The sequence below is a fragment of the Rhinoraja longicauda genome, chromosome 26, assembly GCF_053455715.1.
Source record: "Rhinoraja longicauda isolate Sanriku21f chromosome 26, sRhiLon1.1, whole genome shotgun sequence".
Taxonomy (NCBI): Eukaryota; Metazoa; Chordata; class Chondrichthyes; order Rajiformes; family Arhynchobatidae; genus Rhinoraja; species Rhinoraja longicauda.
Window position 1 is genome coordinate 14,106,725 of NC_135978.1, and position 25,265 is coordinate 14,131,989.

At 42.0% G+C, this 25,265-nt stretch overlaps 1 protein-coding gene across 2 annotated transcripts in view; it reads left to right on the top strand.

Annotated features, from left to right (window-relative positions):
- tmem132e (transmembrane protein 132E) overlaps positions 1-25,265 on the top strand; it is a 206,776-nt gene that overhangs the window by 55,228 nt on the left and 126,283 nt on the right. For both annotated transcript variants that reach the window (XM_078422769.1, XM_078422770.1), the window contains exon 2: positions 4,551-5,457. In XM_078422769.1, coding sequence (XP_078278895.1) covers positions 4,551-5,457 — 907 coding nt within the window. The remainder of the gene's footprint in view (positions 1-4,550; positions 5,458-25,265) is intronic.

Consider the following 25,265-nt stretch of genomic DNA (forward strand, 5'->3'; position numbering starts at 1 on the left):
GTACTTTTAATCCCTTCGTCTAAGTAATTAATGTATATCGTAAATAGCTGGGTCCCAGCACCGAACCTTGCGGTACCCCACTGGTCACTGCCTGCCATTCCGAAACGGACCCATTTATCCCCACTCTTTGCTTTCTGTCTGTCAACCAATTTTCTATCCATGTCAGTACCCTACCCCCAATATCATGTGCCCTAATTTTGCCCACTAATCTCCTATGTGGGACCTTGTCGAAGGCTTTCTGAAAGTCGAGGTACACCACATCCACTGACTCTCCCCTGTCAATTTTCCTAGTTACAGCCTCAAAAAATTCCAGTAGATTTGTCAAGCATGATTTCCCCTTCGTAAATCCATGCTGACTCGGAATGATCCTGTTACTGCTATCCAAATGCTCAGCAATTTCGTCTTTTATAATTGACTCCAGCATCTTCCCCACCACTGATGTCAGACTAACTGGTCTATAATTACCCGTTTTCTCTCTCCCTCCTTTTTTAATTGCACCATTAAATAGGATGAAGCTGTTTGCAGACCATTCACTTCCTCTCGCTGTGTGTTTAACTCCTCCTTCATTCACAGTTGGATGTTATATGATTGGAGCTATTTTACATTCTTCTTACTGCAGGATGGCTTAATGTTGTCTGTGCATGCAGTATGAGCTACCCCACTGTTGTAATTTTCGGTACATATGTGTCCCAACCCCACAAATGGATATATCTTATGATGGTTTTGCTATAATGGGAGTGATGCACTACCTCTATTCCTTCATAGGATGTACACTATTCCTACATTCTCTTTCTTGCCAAAGGAGTCATAGTCATAAAGCATCGAAGCAGGCCCATTGGCCCAATTCATCCATGCTGACCAATATGTCCCATCCAGGCTAGTCCCAAATGACAATGCCTAGCCCATATCCATCTAAACCTTTCCTATCCATGTACCTATCCAAATGTCTTATAAATGCTGTTAATGTACCTGCCACAACTAATTAATCTGGCAGCTCATCCCATATACCCACCAACCTCGATGTAAAACTCTAGAGAGTGAATATTAATGACGATTGCAGGCCTTTGTTGTGCACTTTGCTTTGATAACAATAGAATTGATTTTAAATGAAATTGCTCATTTTAAGTTTAAGATGAATACCTTTTATCATATCATATCATATATATACAGCCGGAAACAGGCCTTTTCAGCCCACCAAGTCCGTGCCGCCCAGCGATCCCCGTACATTAACACTATCCTACACCCACTAGGGACAATTTTTACATTTACCCAGCCAATTAACCTACATACCTGTACGTCTTTGGAGTGTTATGCTATCTGATTATCATAAAGTGCATTGAAATGTTCACATTAATCCAACTGACTACTTTTCATGTTCGCTCAGCTAAGCTTCAGTCAAAATAAACCAACACCAATATCTTTAAAAACAAATTCAGATTTTTCATGATTCTGGCTAAATAAACTTAATTTGCAATGAATCTACATCACCAAATGTATTGGAGAGGATGTTGATGATAGAATGTCTCCTGTGATGGAGACAGCGAGATCAAGAAACATTAGGGTGATGTTGGAGATGGTCCAAGTGAATATGAGTGCAGGATGGAAATTAGTAATAAAGTTAATGAAGTCAGTGAGTTCTGCATGGGTGCAGGAGGTAGCACCGATGCAGTTGTCAATGTAGCAGAGTTAGAGTTTGGGGATAGGGCCAGTGTACACCTGGAACAGTGATTGTTCGACATACCCTCCAAAATGTTTGATGGATTGTCTCCTGCGATGTATCAAATGTATTCACATTTTCAGACAACTTAATCCTTAAGGACATTCTAAGGAACATTGATCCTGAAAAGATTGACTAGGCCTGAGTTTAACATTCCATTCAAACAATGACAACTCCAATGGAGCTTTATTCCCTAAGTAGAGCTAACAAAGATTATTAGCTCAAATCTCTGAATTAGAGTTTGATTTTTGATTTTATGCCATTGGCCCAACTGAACCAAATCATGCCATCAAACTGCAGGAACTTTTTAATGAACATATCAATTTATTTGTTTTTTAAATTGCATTTTCTGTGTTATTATATTTTAAGCATTTTAGAACAATTCTGCTGTCTTTTTTCATTGCTTATGTTAAATTTGTTTCTGAAGCTCAATAGCCCTCTGTTCTCTACCTGCCTGTCATTTTCGTCTATCCACTTCACCCCCTCTCATAACCACTGCCCTCTCATGCTCTTATTCCTTGCCCCCTCCATCTATCCCCAATTCATATAACATATAACAACTACAGCATGGAAACAGGCCTGTCCGGCCCTACCAGTCCACGCCGACCATTCTCCCTGACCTAGTCTCATCTACCTGCACTCAGACCATAACCCTCCAATCCCCTCCTATCCATATACCTATCCAATTTACTCTTAAATAATAAAATCGAGCCAGCCTCCACCACTTCCACCGGAAGCCCATTCCATACAGCCACAACCCTCTGAGTAAAGAAGTTCCCCCTCATGTTACCCCTAAACCTTTGTCCCTCAATTCTGAAGCTATGTCCCCTTGTTGGAATCTTCCCCACTCTCAAAGGGAAAAGCCTACCCACGTCAACTCTGTCCGTCCCTCTCAACATTTTAAAAACCTCTATCAAGTCCCCCCTCAACCTTCTACGCTCCAAAGAATAAAGACCCAACCTGTTCAACCTCTCTCTGTAGCCTAAGTGCTGAAACCCAGGCAACATTCTAGTAAATCTCCTCTGTACCCTCTCCATTTTGTCGACATCCTTCCTATAATTTGGCGACCAGAACTGCACACCATACTCCAGATTCGGCCTCACCAATGCCCTGTACAATTTCAACATTCCATCCCAACTTCTATACTCGATGCTCTGATTTATAAAGGCAAGCATACCAAACGCCTTCTTCACCACCCTATCCACATGAGATTCCACCTTCAGGGAACAATGCACAGTTATTCCCAGATCCCTCTGTTCCACTGCATTCCTCAATTCCCTACCATTTACCCTGTACGTCCTATTTTGATTTGTCCTACCAAAATGCAGCACCTCACACTTATCAGCATTAAACTCCATCTGCCATCTTTCAGCCCACCCTTCCAAAAGGCCCAAGTCTCTCTGTAGGCTTTGAAAATCTACCTCACTATCAACTACTCCACCTATCTTAGTATCATCTGCATATTTACTAATCCAATTTGCCACACCATCATCCAGATCATTAATGTAAATGACAAACAACAGTGGACCCAACACAGATCCTTGGGGCACTCCACTAGACACTGGCCTCCAACCTGACATACAATTGTCAACCGTTACCCTCTGGTATCTCCCATTCAGCCATTGTTGAATCCATCTTGCAACCTCACTATTAATACCCAACGATTTAACCTTCTTAATCAACCTTCCATGTGGAACCTTGTCAAATGCCTTACTGAAGTCCATATAGACAACATCCACAGCCTTGTCCTTATCAATTTCCCTGGTAACCTCTTCAAAAAATTCAAGAAGATTAGTCAAACATGACCTTCCAGGCACAAATCCATGTTGACTGTTTCTAATCAGGCCTTGATTATCCAAATAATTATATATATTGTCCCTAAGTATCTTTTCCATTAATTTTCCCACCACAGACGTCAAACTAATAGGTCTATAATTGCTAGGTTTACTTTTAGAACCTTTTTTAAACAAAGGCACAACATGCGCAATGCGCCAATCTTCCGGCACCATCCCTGTTTCTAATGACGTTTGAAATATTTCCGTCATAGCCCCTGCTATTTCTGCACTAACTTCCCTCAATGTCCCAGGGAATATCCTATCAGGACCTGGAGACTTATCCACTTTTATATTCTTCAAAAGTGTCCGTACCTCCTCTTCTTTAATCCTCCTAATTTCCATCACTACTCTACTTGTTTCGCTTACCTCACATAATTCAATATCCTTCTCCTCGGTAAATACCGAAGAAAAGAAATTGTTTAATATCTCCCCCATTTCTTCCGGCTCAGCACATAGCTGTCCACTCTGACTCTCTAATGGACCAATTTTATCCCTCACTATCCTTTTGCTATTGACATATCTGTAGAACATTACTTGCCAAAGCAGCCTCATATCTTTTTTTCGCTTTTCGAGTCCTAAAAAGCAATTCTCCATCGTCTAGACAATGATCTCATTGGGGCCATTGTGTCTTTGTTTCACTATGATTGTGCCACTGTTTCTTGGACACAGTTTAAATAATTTTGGAGCTGCTCTGATAATTCTGCTGTAAATTTTCAAAAAAATTGTTTAAGTTCATTACTGTTAAGTGTGTGAATTGCACCTTTGTCCAAATTTTCTTTAATTGATAAAACTATTTGTCTTACTTATGTTTATGTATTCAGAACATATTTTACATAACGATTTTATAAATTTCAAAGTTCCATACTGCATTTCTGTTTTCTTTTTTTGCTGTTTAAGAAAAAGATATGCCAGCTCCATGCAATTTTTACAAATGAGATTATGCAAATAAGAGGAATTAACACTGTTTTAATAACAGTTTTCTTTCATTATTTTTCCAGTCAGCAGCAAAGTGTCGCCGACAAGTTCCGAAAGATTGAAGAGCTTCCATACATCCTCAGCTTACCTTCCTGTGAACTACAAACTCTCAAATGTACAGCTAGCATTTTTCCTAAATAAAGTTAAACCAAATCCTCAATGGAATAACACCAGCTCGGTGCAACGCCTGGAACATTTTGTTGTATTTCAAACAAAGGAACTTCCAGTGGTGAATGCTACATTAGGACCTTTTTCCATGGATCGGACACTACCAAAAGATGTGCTTCAGCCCACCAGTACTTTGGAAGTATTGAACAGATTCACCATGAATTGGAAAGTGAGAGCCTTTATTATCCAACAGAGAATTCCCTTTAACCAGCCACTTGTCCAGGTTTTGTTTTACGTGGCAGGCCGAGATTGGGATGATTTTGATGTCATGGATAAATTGCCTTGTGTTAGACTTCATGTTTTCCAAGATCTGAGGGATATTAAGAGATCCTGCAGGCTGAGAGGAATCCTAGCCATGTGCCTAGTCCAGGTTGACTTGCCTCTTACCTGGTTTAGTTCGCCTATCTCAGATCTGGGAAGAAAGAAATCCATGGATAATTTGGATATAGTCAGTGAAAATCTTCAAGTTGAACTCTACTATACCATGCATCTTCCAGACGGAAATGGGGAATGCAATGTTGGCAATGAGGCCAGTTCTCGTAAAGGAAACAATGTTCGGCAGGGTGGTTCTTACCAGCAGCCTCTGCTGCGTATAGGAAGCATCAATTTGTACAATCCTCCACAAGCTCAGTTAATTCAGGAGCATAGGCTTGACGGCAACATCTTCATTCGCTTACCAGAAGGTTCACTCAAACCTGGGGAGATCCTTAGTATTTCTGTTTTTCTCACACCAAATTCGACAGTGGAGCAATTCACACTGAGGTATGGGATTTCATGTTATTTTTACTACAAAAGAAAACTAAATTAAATTGTAAGATTTTGAATCTATATGTCATTGCAAATATGTAAATAATTTGGGTTTCCTGAAAATTCTTAATGTCAAAATGTAAAGATTGCTTTCCTACAATTTTCCAGTAAAATTCTGCAGTGTCATCTCCTGTAATTATATGCCTATTTGTTTTCTGTTACTGTTTGTACTTCCATCCAGCAATGCCAAATGCTTCCTAATCAACAATCAATGAAGGATGTTAACCTTTCTATGAATAAAAAGGGGATAATATATTTTCATGGCATTTTAAAAACCAAATGCATGTCTGAAACTGTATAGTTCATTTTTTGAGGATATAATGGATCTGCAACTCACAGGGAGATAAGTTTCTAAAACATGACATATCAATCACCCAATAAAATGAGTGTATCTCTTGTGTTTCTCGTGTGTAAAATACCTTCGACATAAGAAAGATTTTTGATTGACATGAATATAATTACCAATTGTCATAGCAGCCAACATCCCATTCTAAGTAGTATTACACGACTATAGTTAATAAGTGATACACTTTAATGTAAAACTGTTGGATTATGGTAGTAGCCATTACAACAAGATGAAGAGATTCATACATATCAATAGTAATAGAGATTAGGAAAATAACTGCAGATGCTGGTACAAATCGAAGGTATTTATTCACAAAATGCTGGAGTAACTCAGCAGGTCAGGCAGCATCTCAGGAGAGAGGGGATGGGTGACGTTTCGGGTCGAGACCCTTCTTCAGAATACATTTTGAATTTTCAGAATAAATATTGTGAATAAATAGTAATAGAGTTTAGCTATTTTCTGAAGAAGAAAAAATACTATATACTTAAAGATATCCTGTTTACGACTTTTAATAAATTGAAACCTTAAATTGCAGAAAGCGCAAAACATTGTTTTTGATTAAAGATTTTAAAAATGGAGGCAGACACCCAAGAATATTATGAAGAGAGCTAGGATTTAGGGATTTTTTCCACTGGTTTTTAATTTGGAAAAATGTTATTAAAATATTAGTAAACCACTTTATTAATAAAGTTCCTCAAGGATCACGTGTGGGCCGTTTATAGTTTTAAGAACACTCAGCAAATTTTAATGAATAACTAGACGGGCATGGACCCTTTGGGTCCAAATCTCTCTTGCGGGGGCGGCAACCCTCCCCCAACTGACGCTCCTGCGGGTCCGGCAACCCTCCCCAACTGATGATCCAGTGGGCCCGGCAAGCCTCCCCCAACTGACGATCCGTGGATCCGTTGCTGGGCGGGGAGTGTCCCCCGGGGCCGTGGGAGGGCGAGGGGGGGACAGAGATGGGGAGAGGGAGCCACTCACCTTGGCCCCGTGCGGCCAGCGCTACAGGCAGAGTGAGGCGTGAACCCGAAGCCTCTCCTGCAGCTCGGCGGCGATGGCCATCTTGTTGGATCCTCTGCCGCCGCACTGCACCATGGGAGGAAGGTCAGGCGCGGGGCACGCCAAGACGGGCGCCGGTCCTCCCGGAAGGGGGGGAAGAACGCATTTATTTAAGTTAGCGGCAGCTCATCGGCTCAGCAGCCCCCCCCCCCCCCCCCCCATTGGCCGCCACTCCCGTCACCATGGTGGGTCCCGCCCTCGGTGGCCATCGTGGCCCCTCCCCATTGGCCGCCACCCCATCACTCGGGCGGGTCCCATTGTGACGTCGAACGCAGCGGACAGCCATGGGAAATGGAAAAGGTAATTTTTAAACTTTAAAATGTCAATAACTTTAAAAATATAATACCAATTTGAATGAGTCTGAAGAAGGGTCTCAACCCGAACCATTACCCGTTCCTTCTCTCCTGAGATGCTGCCTGACCTGCTGAGTTACTCCAGCATTTTGTGAATAAATACCTTCGATTTGTACCAGCATTTGCAGTTATTTTCTTACACTACCAATTTGAATGGAACTTTGGTATTACAGACCCCAGGACAATGGTGAGTAAGGTGGGCCTAAAATTGTCACGCTATCGTGTACCGTTTTGGCTGTGGGATCAATGGGGAGCAAACAAACAGAACAAACAAGATGAGAGTTTTAGTAATATAATATATAGATAGATGTACATATACTATTAATATTAACTGATTCTCTTCGCAGATGCTCCCTGACCTGCTGAGATTTTCTAGTTTTATCTTTTTTATAATAAAATGTGATGCTGAAATTTTGAAATAATAATGGAATATATCGGCATTAATAATGTGATCTTAACAATGAGAGAGCAGTGGAGAAATAAAACACATTAGGCCTCCATGTATGTGTCACTAAAAATGGTGAATTGGTACATAAGGCAATCAAAAAAAGAAATAGATTGTTGTCCTTTAGTTTGACAGTGTTGGAATTCAGATGTGAGGAAGTGACCCTTTAGATAAATGTTGTTTTCAATTTTAGTTACTAAACATACAGTACATCAATACATTGGGTTTGGAAAGAATGCAGTGTTTATTAACCAGAATGATACTGTTGCTGTAAGTAACTAAAAGGATGTGAAATATTTGTTATGACTTCAGTGGTTAAGTGATGATTTAACAGAAAAATATATCTATAATTATATTGTGGAAATTTTCTACATTATCAATGTTAGTTTAGTTGAATTGCTCTTAAGATAATAGCAAGTTAAATCCACACTTTTCATACATGACAGTGGATAAGTAACAGTTCTCCTAACTTGTGATATAGAAAATGGGAATGTTAGTTCTGAGATGAGTGCACTCATTAATAGGTCATCAATAAAATTGGTCTCCTTTAATCTGCTGAAAAAAAAATGTTCATTTGAGATTAATTAAATTATGAAACTGTTATGAGCATTAACAGAAATAATGCTTCAAAAATCTTTTTGTTTAAACATATGCAAGAGTATATATTTGAACTTGTGTACAAACTCAGATGTGATTATGGTTGATAATTCTCAACTCTGCACCATTTCAACATTGCACTAGTTCATTTGGTACCATTGCATCCTGTCATGAAGCTTACGAGGTACACTGCTTTGATCTTCATAAAGTAGATTGACAGTAAAAGTAATTGCAAATTTTATTGCGATTAAACAAATTTATTACACGTATTAAATGTAGTAACTTCTAACAGTTCCATGCTAATTATTTTTCTCATCAGCCACTAGTACAAATGATTTCCTGGCAACAAATGTCATACTCGTTATATTGTCTCCTCCAGCTGTTTATTTATTTTCGAGGTCAATTTTTTTTTTACAGTACATACATGTTTTGTGATCAGAATTGACTTGTTTAAGTTTTTTTATTTCTGTAAACAGAGCATTTTGTGTGCTGTAGTTACCAAAATCAGGATATTTCCAAAGTCAATTATTTGAGGGTAGGTGCCTAGAAATTTGTATAATGTATTGTTTTTTATCAGTACAATGTAGTTTAACTTCAAAACATATTTTGTGTAAATTACATAGTTCTAGAAATTTGATCTGGGATTTCAGGTTGCAATATAGACATGAAGTTGGGTTGTATGCTTTGGAAAGGCCACTCTCAGAGAATTGTGTTTTCATTGAATCCCATTCAAAGCAATGGCACTGCAGGTGCATTGCTATTTGGAGGAATTAAGTGGCTAATACGAGGTAACAAAGTGACTTTAGATGAGGTTTTCTGCCATGTCCGTTTATTATCGCTTAATCATGAGCACTTTTGAGGTGATTCTGCTGGATTTGCTGTATGAACTAAAGTTGTGGTCCAGGCAAAAAGCAGTAAATCTGGAGATTAATATTTATCAGTCAGTGATGATCTCCTTTGGACAGAGTCCATGTCACCCTGGACAGCTGTATCCATAGAGATCAAGCTCCTCTATTGTCACAGCATTGTAAACATACAGAACATTCTAATCTTCCATATAATTATTGGTTACGGCAGTGGATGATCTTCATTTTTAAGATATGGGTCCTCAAAATGAAATTCTCATGTTTGCACTATGTTGGGGTATTGTCCAAGCAAGAGTGAATACTTTAACATTGTCTGCGGGTTCCAAATCCTGACCATCATGGACGCTTAACCTTTGTCTGAAGCTCTCCAGCAGACAAGGAAGAGAACAAAATTGAAGGGGAGAAGCAAGCGATGTAAGTGATAGAGGATATTTGCAGATGGCAAATTTCACTCAAGTGCTACATGGCACAGTGTTAAGGAAGTCATTGGTGCCCTCTGTTCAACAACCCTCAGTCTGAGTGGGCTTGCATGGGCTGTGGACTTCCCTTAGTTTAGATGGAGTGTTTCATGTGAAGTCCAGGGCTATCATTTCCTGACTGCCCAAGTTTCCAATGAACAATGCCATGTAATATTTGTGTTTGCAAGACTCTTTTATTCGTAAGCTGACCAATTTGCCTACTTTATGTGTGGAATAAGGATGCATGGCATTCCTTCCAGCTAGTGTCATAGAGTTGTACACCACTAAAGCAGGATCTTCAGCCCACCATGTCTATACCTATTTATATTAATCTAATTTGCCCGCATTAGGATTGCATCCTTCTATGCCTTGCCTGTTTAAATGTATGTTTTAATGGTTCCTAAATGTAGTAATTGTATCTGTTCCACTATTCCTCTGGCAGCACCTTTCAGATATCAAGCATTTACCTACCCTTAAAATCCTCTAAATCTCCTGCCTCTCACATTAAAGCTATGCTCCCTTGTCTTTGGTATTCACTTAGTATAGAAGAGTACCTTTATATCAATTGTCACAGACAATTAGAAGCCTTCTAGAGAATGCATTTAGGATCATCAAGATAGTTCCTGTCTTTGTAACCCTCTCAGTGCCTTGCAATATTCTGCAGACAAAGTTAGATACTTTATCATTATCTTCTGTTACCTACACAACCCTGCCATCAGAGGGCTTGGCCTAAGTTTGATTCTCAGCATAAGTTCAAAGTTCAAAAACACTTGATTTGTCCCTGTGGGGCAATTTACAAAGGTACGTATAGTAGTACAAAAACTATTGGGGTGGGGGGAGGGGGATTAGCAGGGTGTGCAGCGGGACAGGGGTCGTTGGGAGTTGAGGAGCTGAACAGCCTTGGGGACAAAAGTTGCCCTTCTCCTCTGTGTCCTACAGCCTGGGCAGCAAAGCCGGCATCCTGAGGGGAGCCACTCAAACACAGAGAACAGGACGTGTGAGGGGTCCTGTAAAATCCTGCCAGCTGACCTTAGCATCTGCTGGTCGCATAGGATGGAGAGGGCTCTGACAGGGAGTCCAATAATTTTGGAACAGGCTTTGGCTGTGCTCTGCAGGCGGTTTCTGTTCTGAAGGCTGATGGAGTGGAACCAGCAGGTGAAGGAGAACGTGATGACGCTCTCAATGGAGGAGTAGTAAAACGTAATGAGGATGTCCTTGCTGACCCCAAAGGAGTTGAGCTTCCTCAGGAGATACTGCCGCTGCTGGCATTTCCTGAGGATACCCTCTGTGTTGGAGACAAATTTCAGCAGGTTGTCGGACTGTGTCCAGGTACTTGTATTCCTCAACAATCTCCACGTGGATAGTGGTGATGACTGCTGTAGCCAGTTCCCTCTGCTTGTTGGAGAAGGTCACTACCATCTCCTTGGTCTTGTTTGCATTTAGTTCAAGACAGGAGTTGTCGCACCACTCCACAAACTCATGAAGAGCTGAGCTGTGGTGCTATGAGGGGCCTGAGAGCAGAGATAGGAGAACTGTGTCATCAGCGTACTTGACCAAATGACAGTTTGGCTGGGTGGACCTGCAGTCATCAGTGTACAGAATGAAGAGCAGAGGTGAGAGGACACAGCCAGTTGATGTGTGTAAGAGGTTGGAGAAGGTGTTATTGACCAGGACTCTCTGACCTGTTGGTGAGAAAGTCCATTATCCACAGGATTAGTCGGTCATCTAGGTGGAATCGGGTGGTGAGTTTCTCTGCAAGAATGTGTGGCTGCAGGGTGTTGAATGCTGAGGAGGTCTGCAAACAGGAGTCTGGCTGTCGTGTTGGGGAGTTCCAGATGTTTATGTATGGTGTCTATAATGAATGTTTTTGCGTCGTCAACCCCTCTACCCGCACAGTATGCAAACTGGAGTGGGTCCATTGCCTTAATGATTTGGTTTTTGATAAGGTAAAGGAGGAGGAAGTGAAGGAGATTGTCAAAGAGAGAAGGCATTGCAGTTGATCAATAATGTTGATAGATGGTACGTTCTTTCTGCAAGGGAGATTTTACTGTACAGAGATTCTGTTGAGGATTCCACTCGATGGCCTCAACACTCTGACATGGAGGTGTTAACTGGGATATTAATGGGTTGATTTGGAGTAAGTACACTTGTTAAATTCCCATGCTGGGGAATTACTATACAATTAGCTTTTTCCAAGGAGCTCACCACCAGTTGCCATTGGGACAAGTTTCTCTCCCTGTACTTTGGCTATGCCTATCATGACTTTAAACACCTTGTTGACACAAGACTGCTGATACTGGGAATCCTAAGCTAAAAACAAACTGCTGGAAAAACTCAGAGGGTCCCAACTTAAAATTCTGATTTTCTTATTTTAGTTACAACTAATGCTGCCCTTGATTATTTTTCCCAGTGGAGCTTTTCCGGATATTAAGTACGGTGATCTCTAGTTGCTGGGTTTATTCCAACTCTTAGATAATCATTGATGATCTATTTTGATATTAATAATTGACGTGCAAAATGGGTAACTTTATCTGCAGTGGAGATTATGATTTAAGAGGTCCTATGTAAGACATCATAGAAACTGTTTATACCTCAAGCAGTGAACACCTCCCTCCTCCTCTGGCAGATAACTCCATCTGGACTTTACACCGGTAATGCTCCTCTTCATCCTTCATCTTGTTTGTGCTGCTCTTCAACAAGCAAATCTTGTCTGTCAGGCTCTGCGTCTTTTTGTTGCTCTTAGCACTGAGGCACCCACTGACTGAATATGTCTGCAGTCAATGGCTTGGAGGAGGCAATCACTTGTAGGACACTCTGTAGACTTTGAAATATGTTTACTGCAATAAGTTTGAAATTGGCCAGTCAATGACTTCAGCAGTGAGGACTTCAAATATCTAGAAATGAAATAGTGTGATTTATGCTTAGTTTTGAGTGCAGGTTCAATAAATGTCACGTATTGCACCCTAAATCTCCAATTTGAGATGATAACGGTAACGTCATTTGGTGTGTGTTTGACACTGTAAAATAACAACATGTCCAGTTTTCACCTAGATGTAATCCATTCTAGATTAAATTGACAGATTTAAAAAAAAGTGAATATTAATCAATCTAGTGTCTCGGCATATGTTGTTAGAATTTGTGTATGTGAAGTCCCAAATTTGACTCATTTAAGATACAAGATGGATGACTGGATCTGGGTAGTGAGGTAAAGCAAGTGGGAAGAATTATTCTCTCCTTATTGATCTGAGATTTATTGTCTAAAAGGAAACAGTTTTAAATTTAATTTTCAAAAAGGGATTGGATCCACACTTAAGAATAGAAATCGCTGTGGGAACTAAGACCGTCAGGTAGCTATTTCTCAAAGCTAACTTAGCTGTGATGGACCAAATATCTTTATTGCCATTACTCAAGACTAATCTTTTTTTTCTAAATGCCGTGGCGTAAATGTGTCAGTAGCCTTACATTCTTTAGTCCTAATGTGTTGTTTTTAAACTGCTGCATTGCTAATTTGAATTTAATTATACCTCTACATAATCATAGATTGCAATCTGAAACAAGACAACGTGAATACTGTGTGCAGTATTCACATTGGAATTTTTTATTTTTATAGCTGTTAACTGTTTAGTTAAAAAAAAGGTTTTTTTTCGTTTGTACCTGGTTTGTAGATTTTAAAACAGATCATTTTTATTATGTTTACTTTGAAACAGTTGTTGTAAAGGAAACTGTAATTAGTAAGTTCAAATAAAATTATTAATATTATGTTCTGCATTTGCAAAGCTGTCATACAGATATGAGAAAGAACAACTTGTTTTCCCGGAAGGTCATTAGCAAACATTTACTTAGTCATTTTTCAAATTGCTTGGCTGTATTGCATTTGTTCAATTTAGATTGAGAAGAAGAATCTGCACCGGATTCAAATTAGAGTGAAATTATTTTTTTGACCACTGCACAGTATTCATTTACAGTTATGTGTAATGTGATTAAACAAATCCTATTAATTTAGCAATTTATAGTTAAATGTAATTTGATTACACAGTCCTATTAATTTAGTAATTTGTGATGTAAACATTTTTAAATGAAATAAAAATATTTTACCCTCTCTAATTGTTGCAGTACATCTCAGGTTTCATATGCCAAAGACAAAAGGGTGAAATTAAATTAATTTAGAGCTCATGTTGCTGACAACCCATTCCATTTTGAGCAATTAAGATTACAACTACTTCCTCATTGCAGAGCTACCTACTAGACTGGTTCAAAATGGAGTCCCTAACACTTGGCAAACCTTCATGCTATTGTGGCGCGTCGGTAGAGGCCCGAAATAAAGGCAAGGAGCCAGGTATTTTGGGGCGTTAAGGTTTTAATAGTCGGTTATCAGACGGGTCGAGTCTGCCGGAATGGCTTCGCGCCTAAAACCTTGTCCTTATATCTCTAGTACCGGACCGCCCCCCTGGACTGGTCCATTCCCGTGCCGAGGGGTCGGTAGTGGTATGACCCGACCCTTGGGAGCCGCCACAGGACTCCCCCCCAAGAACCGGAGGTACAAAGCGCACTGGTGGTCGCACAACCCGACCGGACCGCGTACGGTAATCGGTCGACAGAGGGGCCGGCGGAGGCACAGTTGGAGGGACAGGTGGTGGGTCCCGGAAGGGTGGGCGACCTCGTGGCCGAGGCTGGGCCCGGTTGGTCAATGTCTAAGTGGGCCGGCTTCAGGCGGTCAATTGACACGGCCTCCGGCCGGCCCCCCATGTCCAAGGTAAAGGTTGTCCGAGCGGCTGGCTACCAACATGTCGTCAAGGTAGACAAACAGGAAATCCAGCCCGCGACACACGCCGTTCATTAATCGTTGGAATGACTGCGCGGCGTTCTTGAGGCCGAACGGCATCCGTACGAACTCGTAGAGTGAACGGCGTGATGATTGCCGTCTTGGGCACATCCTCCGGGTGGACCGGGATCTGGTTGTAACCTCGCACCAGATCCACCTTCGAGAATATCGTGGCCCCAGCCAAATGGGCGTTGAAGTCCTGGATGTGGGGCACGGGGTATCGGTCCTCGGCGGTAGCGACGTTCAGCCGCCGATAATCCCCGCAAGGTCTCCAGCCCCCGTTTGCCTTGGGGACCATGTGGAGTGGGGATGCCCATGGGCTGTTGGAAGGGCGGACGATCCCCAAGGACTCTATCGTGCGGAACTCCTGTCGTGCCAGGTGTAGCTTCTCAGGCGGCAGTCGGCGTGCTCGTGCGTGGAGGGGTGGGACGGTAGTTGTTATATAATGGAACACCCCAAGCTTTGGGGTCGACGACCCGAATTGCAGGGCCATAATATCAGGAAACTCCGCCAGAACCCGAGCGAAATGGGAGTCCACGGACGACAGCAGGCGTACAATGGGCTCATTCAGCCGCAGCGCAATGGGCTCCATCGTGGCGGAGTGGACCAAGCGCTGCTGCCTGACGTCCACGAGGAGAGAATGAGCCCGCAGAAAGTCAGCCCCGAGCAACGGCTGGGAGACGTCGGCGATCGTGAACTGCCACGTGAAATGACTGGCGCCGAAAACGATGTGGACCGTGCGGACGCCATAAGTCTGAATGTGGCTCCCGTTTGCCGCGGTGAGGATGGGCCCCCGCTTCCCAGAACGAATGTCCAGCGGCGAAGGGGGCAGGACGCTCAGCTCCGCCCCGATATCCACGAGGAAGCGGCCCCCGGTGCGCCGATCCCAGGCGAAGAGGCGGCGAATCTGGCCGGCCGCCGCGGGGACTATTGGCAGCCGGCCCCGGCGTTTCCCGGGAACGTGCATGGCTGGCGGCATTGTCGGGCTGCCGCACCCCAGCGCTGGTGGTAATAACACCAGTACCTCCTGCTGGTGCTGGCTGGAGCCTGCTGGTGTGGGACTGCAGGTGCATGTGCGGGTGCAGGACCCGCAATGGCCACCGGGGGCAATCTCGCAGGCCTCCGGGGCATAGCTGTCACTCCTTCCACAGCTCCCCCGCCCGACCGGAGAAAATCGGGCGCTGCTTGAGTGACATTTAGCACGCTGACGTCATCACGGCGCGCCGCCCACAGCGCGTCCGCGCGCCTGTCGAGGGCCCTGGTGTCTGCAAAGGAGGCGTCGGTGAGCTGCAGGCGAATGTCAGCCAGCAGCAGGTGCAGGTACGTGTACTCAAACATCAGGCACGGTCTGTGCCCGTCGAGTAACGCGACCATCTCCTTCAGGAGGCTAGATGGGCGCCGGTCACCGAGGCCTGGCATGTGGAGGAGCCTTTCAGCCCGCTCCATTTGGGTTAGCCCGTAGGTTTGGAGCAGCAGCTCCTTAAGGGCTTCATATTTATCGTGGGCCGGGGGGTCCTGGAGGAACTCCGTTACCTCTTCGGCCGCGTCCTGGTCAAGGGCTCCCACCAGGTGGAAGAAACGGGTGTCATCGGATGTTGGCCTTCATAACAAGAGGAGTTGAGTATAGGAGCAAAGAGGTCCTTCTACAGTTGTACCGGGCCCTGGTGAGACCGCACCTGGAGTACTGTGTGCAGGTTTGGTCTCCAAATTTGAGGAAGGATATTCTTGCTATGGAGGGCGTGCAGCGTAGGTTCACTAGGTTAATTCCCGGAATGGCGGGACTGTCGTATGTTGAAAGGCTGGAGCGATTGGGCTTGTATACACTGGAATTTAGAAGGATGAGGGGGGATCTTATTGAAACATATAAGATAATTAGGGGATTGGACACATTAGAGGCAGGAAACATGTTCCCAATGTTGGGGGAGTCCAGAACAAGGGGCCACAGTTTAAGAATAAGGGGTAGGCCATTTAGAACGGAGATGAGGAAGAACTTTTTCAGTCAGAGAGTGGTGAAGGTGTGGAATTCTCTGCCTCAGAAGGTAGTGGAGGCCAGTTCGTTGGATGCTTTCAAGAGAGAGCTGGATAGAGCTCTTAAGGATAGCGGCGTGAGGGGGTATGGGGAGAAGGCAGGAACGGGGTACTGATTGAGAGTGATCAGCCATGATCGCATTGAATGGCGGTGCTGGCTCGAAGGGCTGAATGGCCTACTCCTGCACCTATTGTCTATTGTCTATTGTCTATTGTCTATTGATGCCCCGCAACTGGAACTGGGCCTCCGCTTGGTAAAACCAAACGCGAGCCCGGGTGGTTCAGAAGGTCGGGAGCTTGATGCCTACCGCATCGACAGCTGGGGCCTGGTCGGCCTGCGAGCTGGACGGGCGGTCGGCTTTTGCTCTTGTGGCCATCATACTATGAATGGGCCGTCGAGGTCACCAATGTGGCGAGTCGGTAGAGGCCCGAAATAAAGGCAAGGAGCCAGGTATTTTGGGGGCGTTAAGGTTTTAATAGTCGGTTATCAGACGGGTCGAGTCTGCCGGAATGGCTTCGTGCCCAAAACCTTGTCCTTATATCTCTAGTACCGGACCGCCCCCCTGGACTGGTCCATTCCCATGCCGAGGGGTCGGTAGTGGTATGGCCCGACCCTTGGGAGCCGCCACACTATGATAATTTTGATTTTGTTGAATTCTGTTGCTGTGTAGATGCAATAAATAACTTCAGTGATAGTTGTACTTCTGTTTGAATGCCCACCAAATCCGATCTCAACCTGAGGTTGACATTAGGATAGAATAAAGGGAAGGTAAGTGCAGTGCCTATCCTCTTGACCCCAATAACAAAGTTTAAGAACCTGTGTTAATTGTTCGCTTAGGCATTGGATCCACTTTGTACTACCTTTATTTGGTGAGATTGCCCGAATGATTGCCTTGTTGAAGCAATAATAAAATTGCAGAGGACAACAGACAATGTTGAGTTTATTTTAAAATGGACCTCTCCAGCTTCTGGCAATAATGACAGGTTAAACGCCTACACAGTTTTATCACAATGCTGGCTTCTGCTAAGCGGATAGAATTTGTGTCTCAAAATTTAAAATGTGATTTCAGGATGGTGCCATTTTCTGATGTACATTACCTCCCCTTGCAGAATAGTTTTAAACCCAACACATTAAGTTACTCCCTTGAGTACTTTTACAAATGTTAAGATTTTTTTTTGCCCAAATCTTGCTTATTTATTCACCATTTGTAAGGAGCTTTTATGATGATAGAGATACAAGTATATGTAAATGCTGGAACCTTGTGTAAAAACAAAATATTATGGGAACTCAGAAAGTTAGGCAGCATCTGTGGAGGGAAATGGATAGACGGCGATGGGAACTGTTCTTCAGACTAAGGGAGTTGAGAGAATATAGCAGAAAGAGGTAATGGTAAGGTTGGGGCTAGAACCAGCAATTTATAGGTGGTTCCAGGTGGAGAGGTTGACTGGCAGGCAAATCACACAGGGGGAGAGAAAGGTGGAGATAGTAAAAAAGGCTGAAAGGGATTAGAGGAGACTTGACAACCCGTGGACCCATTGGGTTGCCGTTTTTTTTAGATTTTAGATTTAGAGATACAGCGCGGAAACAGGCTCTTCGGCGCACCGAGTCCGCGCCGCCCAGCGATCCCCGCACATTAACACTATCCTACACACACTAGGGACAATTTTTACATTTACCCAGTCAATTAACCTACGTACCTGTACGTCTTTGGAGTGTGAGAGGAAACCGAAGATCTCGGAGAAAACCCACGCAGGTCACGGGGAGAACGTACAAACTCCGTACAGACGGCGCCCGTAGCCAGGATCGAACCTGAGTCTCCAGCGCTGCATTCGCTGTAAGGCAGCAACTCTACCGCTGCGCCACCGTGCCGCACGTTGTCAGTTTCTTTGTTGAACTAAATTAAGGTGTATGTTGCAATCAAAAGAGCTTGAACAATTGGTTGGGCAGAAAGCAGCTAAAACGGTACATGATAGCGCAACAATTTGAACGAAACATGACCCATGGACCCGTTGGGTTCCCGTTGTAACAGCGATTGATGGAAAGAAAAGACACAATTTTAATATTATTGAGTGGTCAAACTTTAATTTGAAGAAAATTAGAGCGTTTACCTCGGGAGTAATCGTTCAACAAAGCATGCATGTAATGACAACATTGAACATGGATGTATTAGAATAAAATGGCGATGTTTATTTTATGGAGTATGTGTCCGAATTACAGCCAAAATGGTACACGATAGAGCAACAATTTGAACAAAACTTGATACTGCACACCGCAGGCGAATGGTAAGGTGCCCCTAAATTTGTTGCGCTATCATGTGCCATTTTGGCTAAATTTCAGGAACATACATATATATATACAAGTTGAAATTTTTAGTAATATACGAGACCACGTGGACCCATTGGGCCCAAATCTCTCCTGCATGGTGCAGCACCCACTCCTCCCCCACTCCCTTCTCCCCACCCCCTTCCCCCCTCTTTCCCTCCCTCCTCCCCTCCCCCTCCCTTCTTCCATCCCCCCTTCACTTCCTCCCTCCTCCCCATCCCTCCTTCCCATCCCTCCTTCCCTCCCCTCAACAAGATGAGTTTTAGTAATATATAGATAGATGAAAGGATGCAGATGATAGAATTTGTTAAGGAAGGAAGGTGGGGAGTGAAGTGTAGAACCAGAGTGAGGGATAGTGCCAGAAGGGAATGGGAGGTGGTGGCTAGATGGGTCGAATAAAATTGGGGGACCTGGCATAGGGAGAAGTGGGGAAGACGAGTGGATGGAGGAGGGAAAAGGAACTATGTAGTAGGAGCAGGGGGGAGTGGAAGGCAAGATATGTGTAGGAAAGAACTGCAGATGCTGGTTTAAATCGAAGGTAGACACAAAATGCTGGAGTAACTTAGCGGGACTAGCAGCATCTCTGGAGTGATGGAATGGGTGACTTTTCGGGTCGAGATCCTTCTTCAGACTGATATTAGGGGAGTACAGAGATAAAACCGCCCACTCCCCTGCATCGGTCTGAAGAAGGGTTTCGACCCGAAACGTCACCCATTCCTCCTCTCCAGAGATGCTGCTTGTCCTGCTGAGTTATTCCAGCGTTTTGTGTCTACCTTCGGAAAAAATGATATGTTGGTGGGGGTGGGGTAGCTGGATTGATGGGAAGGGTGTGGTTACCGAAATTAGGGAATTCAGTGTTCTTGCCACCGGGTTAAAGACTACCCAAGTGGAATATTAAATGCTGTTCATCCAGTGTGCGTGCGGCTTTTCTCTGGCAGTAGCGGAGGCTGAGGAAGACAGATCCATGTGGGAATAGGTAGGGGAATTAAAATAGTTAGCAATCATGAGCTCCAGCTGATGCTGGCGGACAGAGTGCGTGTACGGCAAAGCAGGTGGCAAGTCATCTCATTGATGTAGAGGAGGCCCTGTGGAGAGCACCGAATGCAATAGGCGAAGATGCATGTTAACCTCTCTCTCACTTGGATGGGCTGTTGGGATATCTGAATGTAGATGAGGGAGCAAATACAGGGGCAAGTGTTGCTTCTCCTGCATTTGCAGAGGAAAGTTCCTGGGAAGGGATGAGTAATTCCAAGGGGGTTATAAAGAAAACTGAAAGAAAACCTTTGTCATTTTCTGTGACTAGTGAGGGTAGTACAGCAATCTACACTTGCACCCTAGCTATTCATGAATCATATTCATGATTTGGTTGAGGGGACCAAAGGCTATATTTTCAAATATGCTGGTGATATAAAATTAGGTTGGATTGCGAGTAGGTAGAAGCATGTAAAGATACTTCAAAGCGATATAAATAATGTGACTGGGTGAGATCATGGCTGATGCATTATACTGTGGACAAATGTGAAGATAAACACTTTGGTGCACAAAAGAAGAATATTTTAAATGTCGAGAGAATGTATAATTTTAATGTTCAAAGATGTCTTTGTATGCAAGTTTCTTCTCGTTGCTGATGAATCTAGAGCCAGGAATCACAATCTCAGAATAAGGGGTAGGCTATTTTGGACTGAGGAGAGAAGAAATCTTTTAATCCAGAGAATGGTGAATCATTGGAATTCTCTATCCCACGTAGCTGTGGAGGATTAGTTCTGTGGAGGATTTAAGATAATTTTTTTAAAGACCAACAGATTTTTGGATATTAGGAGAGCAAGAGAAAGGAGAGCAAGATATTGGGATGGTGTTAGATAATCACGTTGAGGTAGATCAGCCATGAGCTTAATGAATGGTGTAGCAGGCTCAAATAGCCAAATGACCTACTCCTTCTAAAATCTTAAGAAATCTCTCTGAATGCCCTTTGCCTTTCCCCATTTCCCCAGATTCGCTTATCGTTCAATGGTTGAGTTCTTCATGATCTTTGTGTCTGCATTCACCTGAAGAGTACTGATTGATTACCTTTCTGGATTTTGCTGGTTAGATTTACTGGATTGCCATTGGGATATCTGCGAACTGTCATCTTTTTGTTATCTGTAACCAGTTTGCTTTATAAGCAGAGGGGCTGTGTATACCATTTTCCTGCATTTAAAATAACAAGTTATCCTGAATGGAGACCCTTGGGCTGAATGGTTTCCATGACAACAGTGGCAACCAAAATTGCTTTAGAGCTCATGTGACTCAAATGTGGTTAAGAATATGTTATCTTTACTGTTTGCTTATATCCTAGAGGGAAGCTTATATCCTAAGCTAGTCTTTCATGCTTTTTAATATTAATTTGATGGCAGTAATGAATTTTCACATGCCCCGCCCAAGGTGAAATCTTGTTTGTCGTCAAGTTATATATATATATATATATATATATATATTTAAAACATATATATATATATATATATATGTTTTGCCTGTGTGTTTCTATCTACAAGTCAACACACATGTCACCCCCATCTGCTCTTGGCCCAAGAACTTCCTGCAATTTGCAAAGTTGCACCAAATTCATTACTTGCAAATCTGTTGATTGTTTCTTCAAGCTTTTTTGTTGCAAATGCCACATATTTTTTAATCATTGAAGGATTTCTGATGATGTTGGGTTAAAATGCATATGTATACATGTATGCACAAACTCGCAAGCAGAGTAACTCAACCCTCATCAATTACTATTGCCATTTTACTAAAAGCTGCAGCACAATTACCTGGCATATATGATTATAATCTTTGACATGTTTGTTAAATGAAGTGCAATTTGCAAAATAAACTTCCATAAAAAATTGTATAGTAAATTCAGACTAATTTTAGATGTTCTCATGACAACGAGAGACAATACAGCAGCAAGATAAACATATTATGTTCCCTCTATACTCTCAGTCCTGATGCAAGTGATCGACCAGAACTGATGACCATCTCTCTACCTCATCAGATGCTGCTTGACACTCTGAGTTCGTCTAGCACATTGTGTAAGAAGGAACTGTAGATGATGGTTTAAACCAAAGATAGACACAAAAAGCTGGAGTAACTCAGCAGGACAGGCAGCATCTCTGGAGAGAAGGAATGGGTGACGTTTCGGGTCGAGACCTTCAGACAGCTTGGAGGCAGCATTGGCAAATAGTGAAGAATGATAAGGATTAGGGTTGGAATGGGGAGGAGATCTTCTAGAAGAAGAGGAGATAACGAGGAGATCCTGGAATAATCAAGACCAGGCTGGGGCAATTGGGTACGTGGTTGGAGGTTGGATATTGTGGTTGAGATGGTGAAGGTGGCCTGAGGCAGTAAGGCTAGTTGACGTTTCAGAAGGTCCAGATGGTTAGAGTGTAAGCATTGGTGAGTGGATTGTGATTAGGTCAGGTGCGGTGTGCTGTAGTGATTATGGGAGGAATATGTGTTTAAAAGACCAAACGTATGTACTGAAAACGTCCAAAGCTGCATAATAATCTTGGTTGTCTTCTGAATGACCAGTGGAGATCAAGCCAGTGCATGAGGCTGACCCACACTCAACTCAATTGAATTTCCGGAGTGGTGTGAAACAACCCAAAAATTGTCATTGTATATTATTCTGGAGAGAAGTTTTTAATTGCATGAAAGTAAACTAATATGTGATTGAATTTCTGGACAACTATGTCTCTCTAAATTGTTGAGATTGCTGGTGTCAGTGGAGAAACATAATCAACTTTGTAACCCACAGAAGAAAATGAAAGCCTCACTGGTGTGGAAACTTTAAAAAAGGCAAACAACATAGATTTTTAACCAGAGCAAGGAAATAACATTCTTTGCAGAATTAGTGAGGATGCAGTTATAATAATCAAGTGCAGATTTAGGAAACCCATTATAGAGTAGCATATAAAGCATTAGGATCATTGCTCTGCATGCACTCATTAAGTTATCATTTGGGAATCACAATAATTGTTATGTCGATGCTTGAGCAGTTTAACTTTGTCAGACCTGAGAAAGTTAAAGAACCTAATAGTTTTAAGTATAATTGTTATGAAAATGAGATCAAAGGCTCATAGTATTTCTGTACTGGTGAAATGACAGTACAAGGACATGAATTTAAGATGATGCAAAAAAATCAAAGTTTGAAAAATCCTACGGTAGGTTTGAAACCTGCAATTCTGTATAGTTTATTTAAAGTGTAGATACTTATAAAATAAACTTGATTCTTATTTGAGCATGAGCAATAGTAAACATTTATGGGAAGTAAAATCTGATGACTTGCATGGAAAGAAATACCTGGACATGTTTGATATGACAAGTGACTTGTTTCTGTTTATTGGGATATTGTAGATGTATAATTAACACTAATTGTGTTATGGGAATTTGTATACGATATAATAAGAGTACTCTTTAACCAAATTATATTTCTGGATTGTAAAGCAGGCAGCATGGCAGTTTACAAGTTGGGATAAAAGCAGCATTTGTTATTTGTATTCCATTGCAACTTTTGTTCACCATTTCTGTAACTATGCTGATTGTTTGACTGACATTTTATTTTATATTTACTGTGGCCTACTGTCTTATGAAAATCAACAATCCATATACAAGGTGCCATATTGCAGAAGCAGAAGGCACACCAAAACAGAGAAACCACTGGCACTTTTTAAGCAGTGGTTCCATTGTTTGGGCTATTGTTGGTTTGTTCTAAGATATCAGCTCATGTTCACAAATATCCACTTGGAAAGAGGCAGAACCCAAGGTGCAACTGCACAGCACCAATGGGTCATTGCTTAAAAGGCAGGCTAATAAAGTTGATCATAAATCAATAGATGTGATCAAGCTGTGATTGAAGTAAATAACATACGGATATATTATCAGAGAATAATAATTATCCAAAAGACTACAACGTTATTTCAGAATTATAATTATCTTCTAGAAAAATGGTTAGTTTGATCTGCAGAAGCATATTTCTATTGTTAGAAGGAATGGGTGACGCTTTGGGTCTAGACTGAAGAAGGGTCTCGACCCGAAACGGCACCCATTCCTTCTATCCACAGATGCTACCTGTCCCACTGAGTTACTCTAGCATTTTGTGTCCATCTTTGGTGTAAACCAGCATCTGCAGTTCCTTCCTACACATATTACTATTGTGTAAATTAAAAAACAGAGTTGTCTTATTTTTTCCTTATGTTATTGAGTGCTTCCTGTGCTTTGCTGTTGCTGTACACAGCAGTTGTGCCGTATGCTGCTGCTATTTCACTTGTCTGCTGTCCGAGAATAAATCCTTGTCTTACATACTGCATTCACCCCTCACTTACATATCGGTGCTTACTGAGGTGTATTTTATTAAATTGTCATAGTTTTCTTTGTCAGTATCTTCAACCTCAGCAGAATCAGTGACATGTCAGTTTAGTAGAATTTATTATACCTTCCTTCTCTAAAGTGTTTGACTTTAAATTTCCCCCTAATAATCACATGCCAGTAAGCTAATTTACATTTTAATATTGTCATGTTTTTTCCAAGAATGTATTCTTAATATTCTTTGAAAAGGATTTGAAATCCATATTGCCCTCCAGGAACAATTAACTTACTATTAGACGTAAAAGGATATAATTATAACCCTCTTTTTACGTCTTGTCTATTTTGAAATTAAAGTTATTTTTAGATTATTTTTAATTTTTGAAAGACGGTGTAGAAAAAGGGGCCTCGTTTTTTTGAAATTGAAAATAGCTAAAGTAATTCAATTAATTATTAATGTATCACTAAATTGTAACTAAAATTTATTCTAAATAGATTGTATATTAATGATGAATTACGATTTCACAGTAGTAATGCTTGAGCAGTATTGACCTATGCTTTGACCTATGTTAGAGTAGTTATAATCTAGGTTCAGTTAATTGCCATCACCTTCAACAAATAATTTTTGTACATAGACATGCCCAATAGCTTACAGTTTAGTTATTAATCATGTTCAACACCATATGATAACACTTTCCTTTCCAAAAGTTTCAAAAGTGAAATGAATTTGTGTTTTAAAACTGTATTGCACAGACAGCAATGATGAATAATTAATTTTATTAATAATCTAATCTTGAATGGAAAATGCATTGTCAGGCGCTGGTCTCTTAAACATTGGAGGAACAAATGAGGAATAGTTAACTGCAGACCACCTTCATTCAGAAAGTAGTGGTCTAGTAGCCTATCACTTTAATTCTTCATTTTGCTTCCACTTTGATCTTCCTGCCTTTGATCTTCCTTTCTTGTTCCAATGAAGCCCAATATAAGTTTAAAGACCAGCAATTCATCTCACAACCAAGCACATTATACACCTCAGAAATCAACACTGAATTCAACATTATCAGATAACCATAGAGTCATAAGGTGGTACAGTGTGGAAACAGGCCCTTCTGCCCAACTTGTCCACACAGGCCAA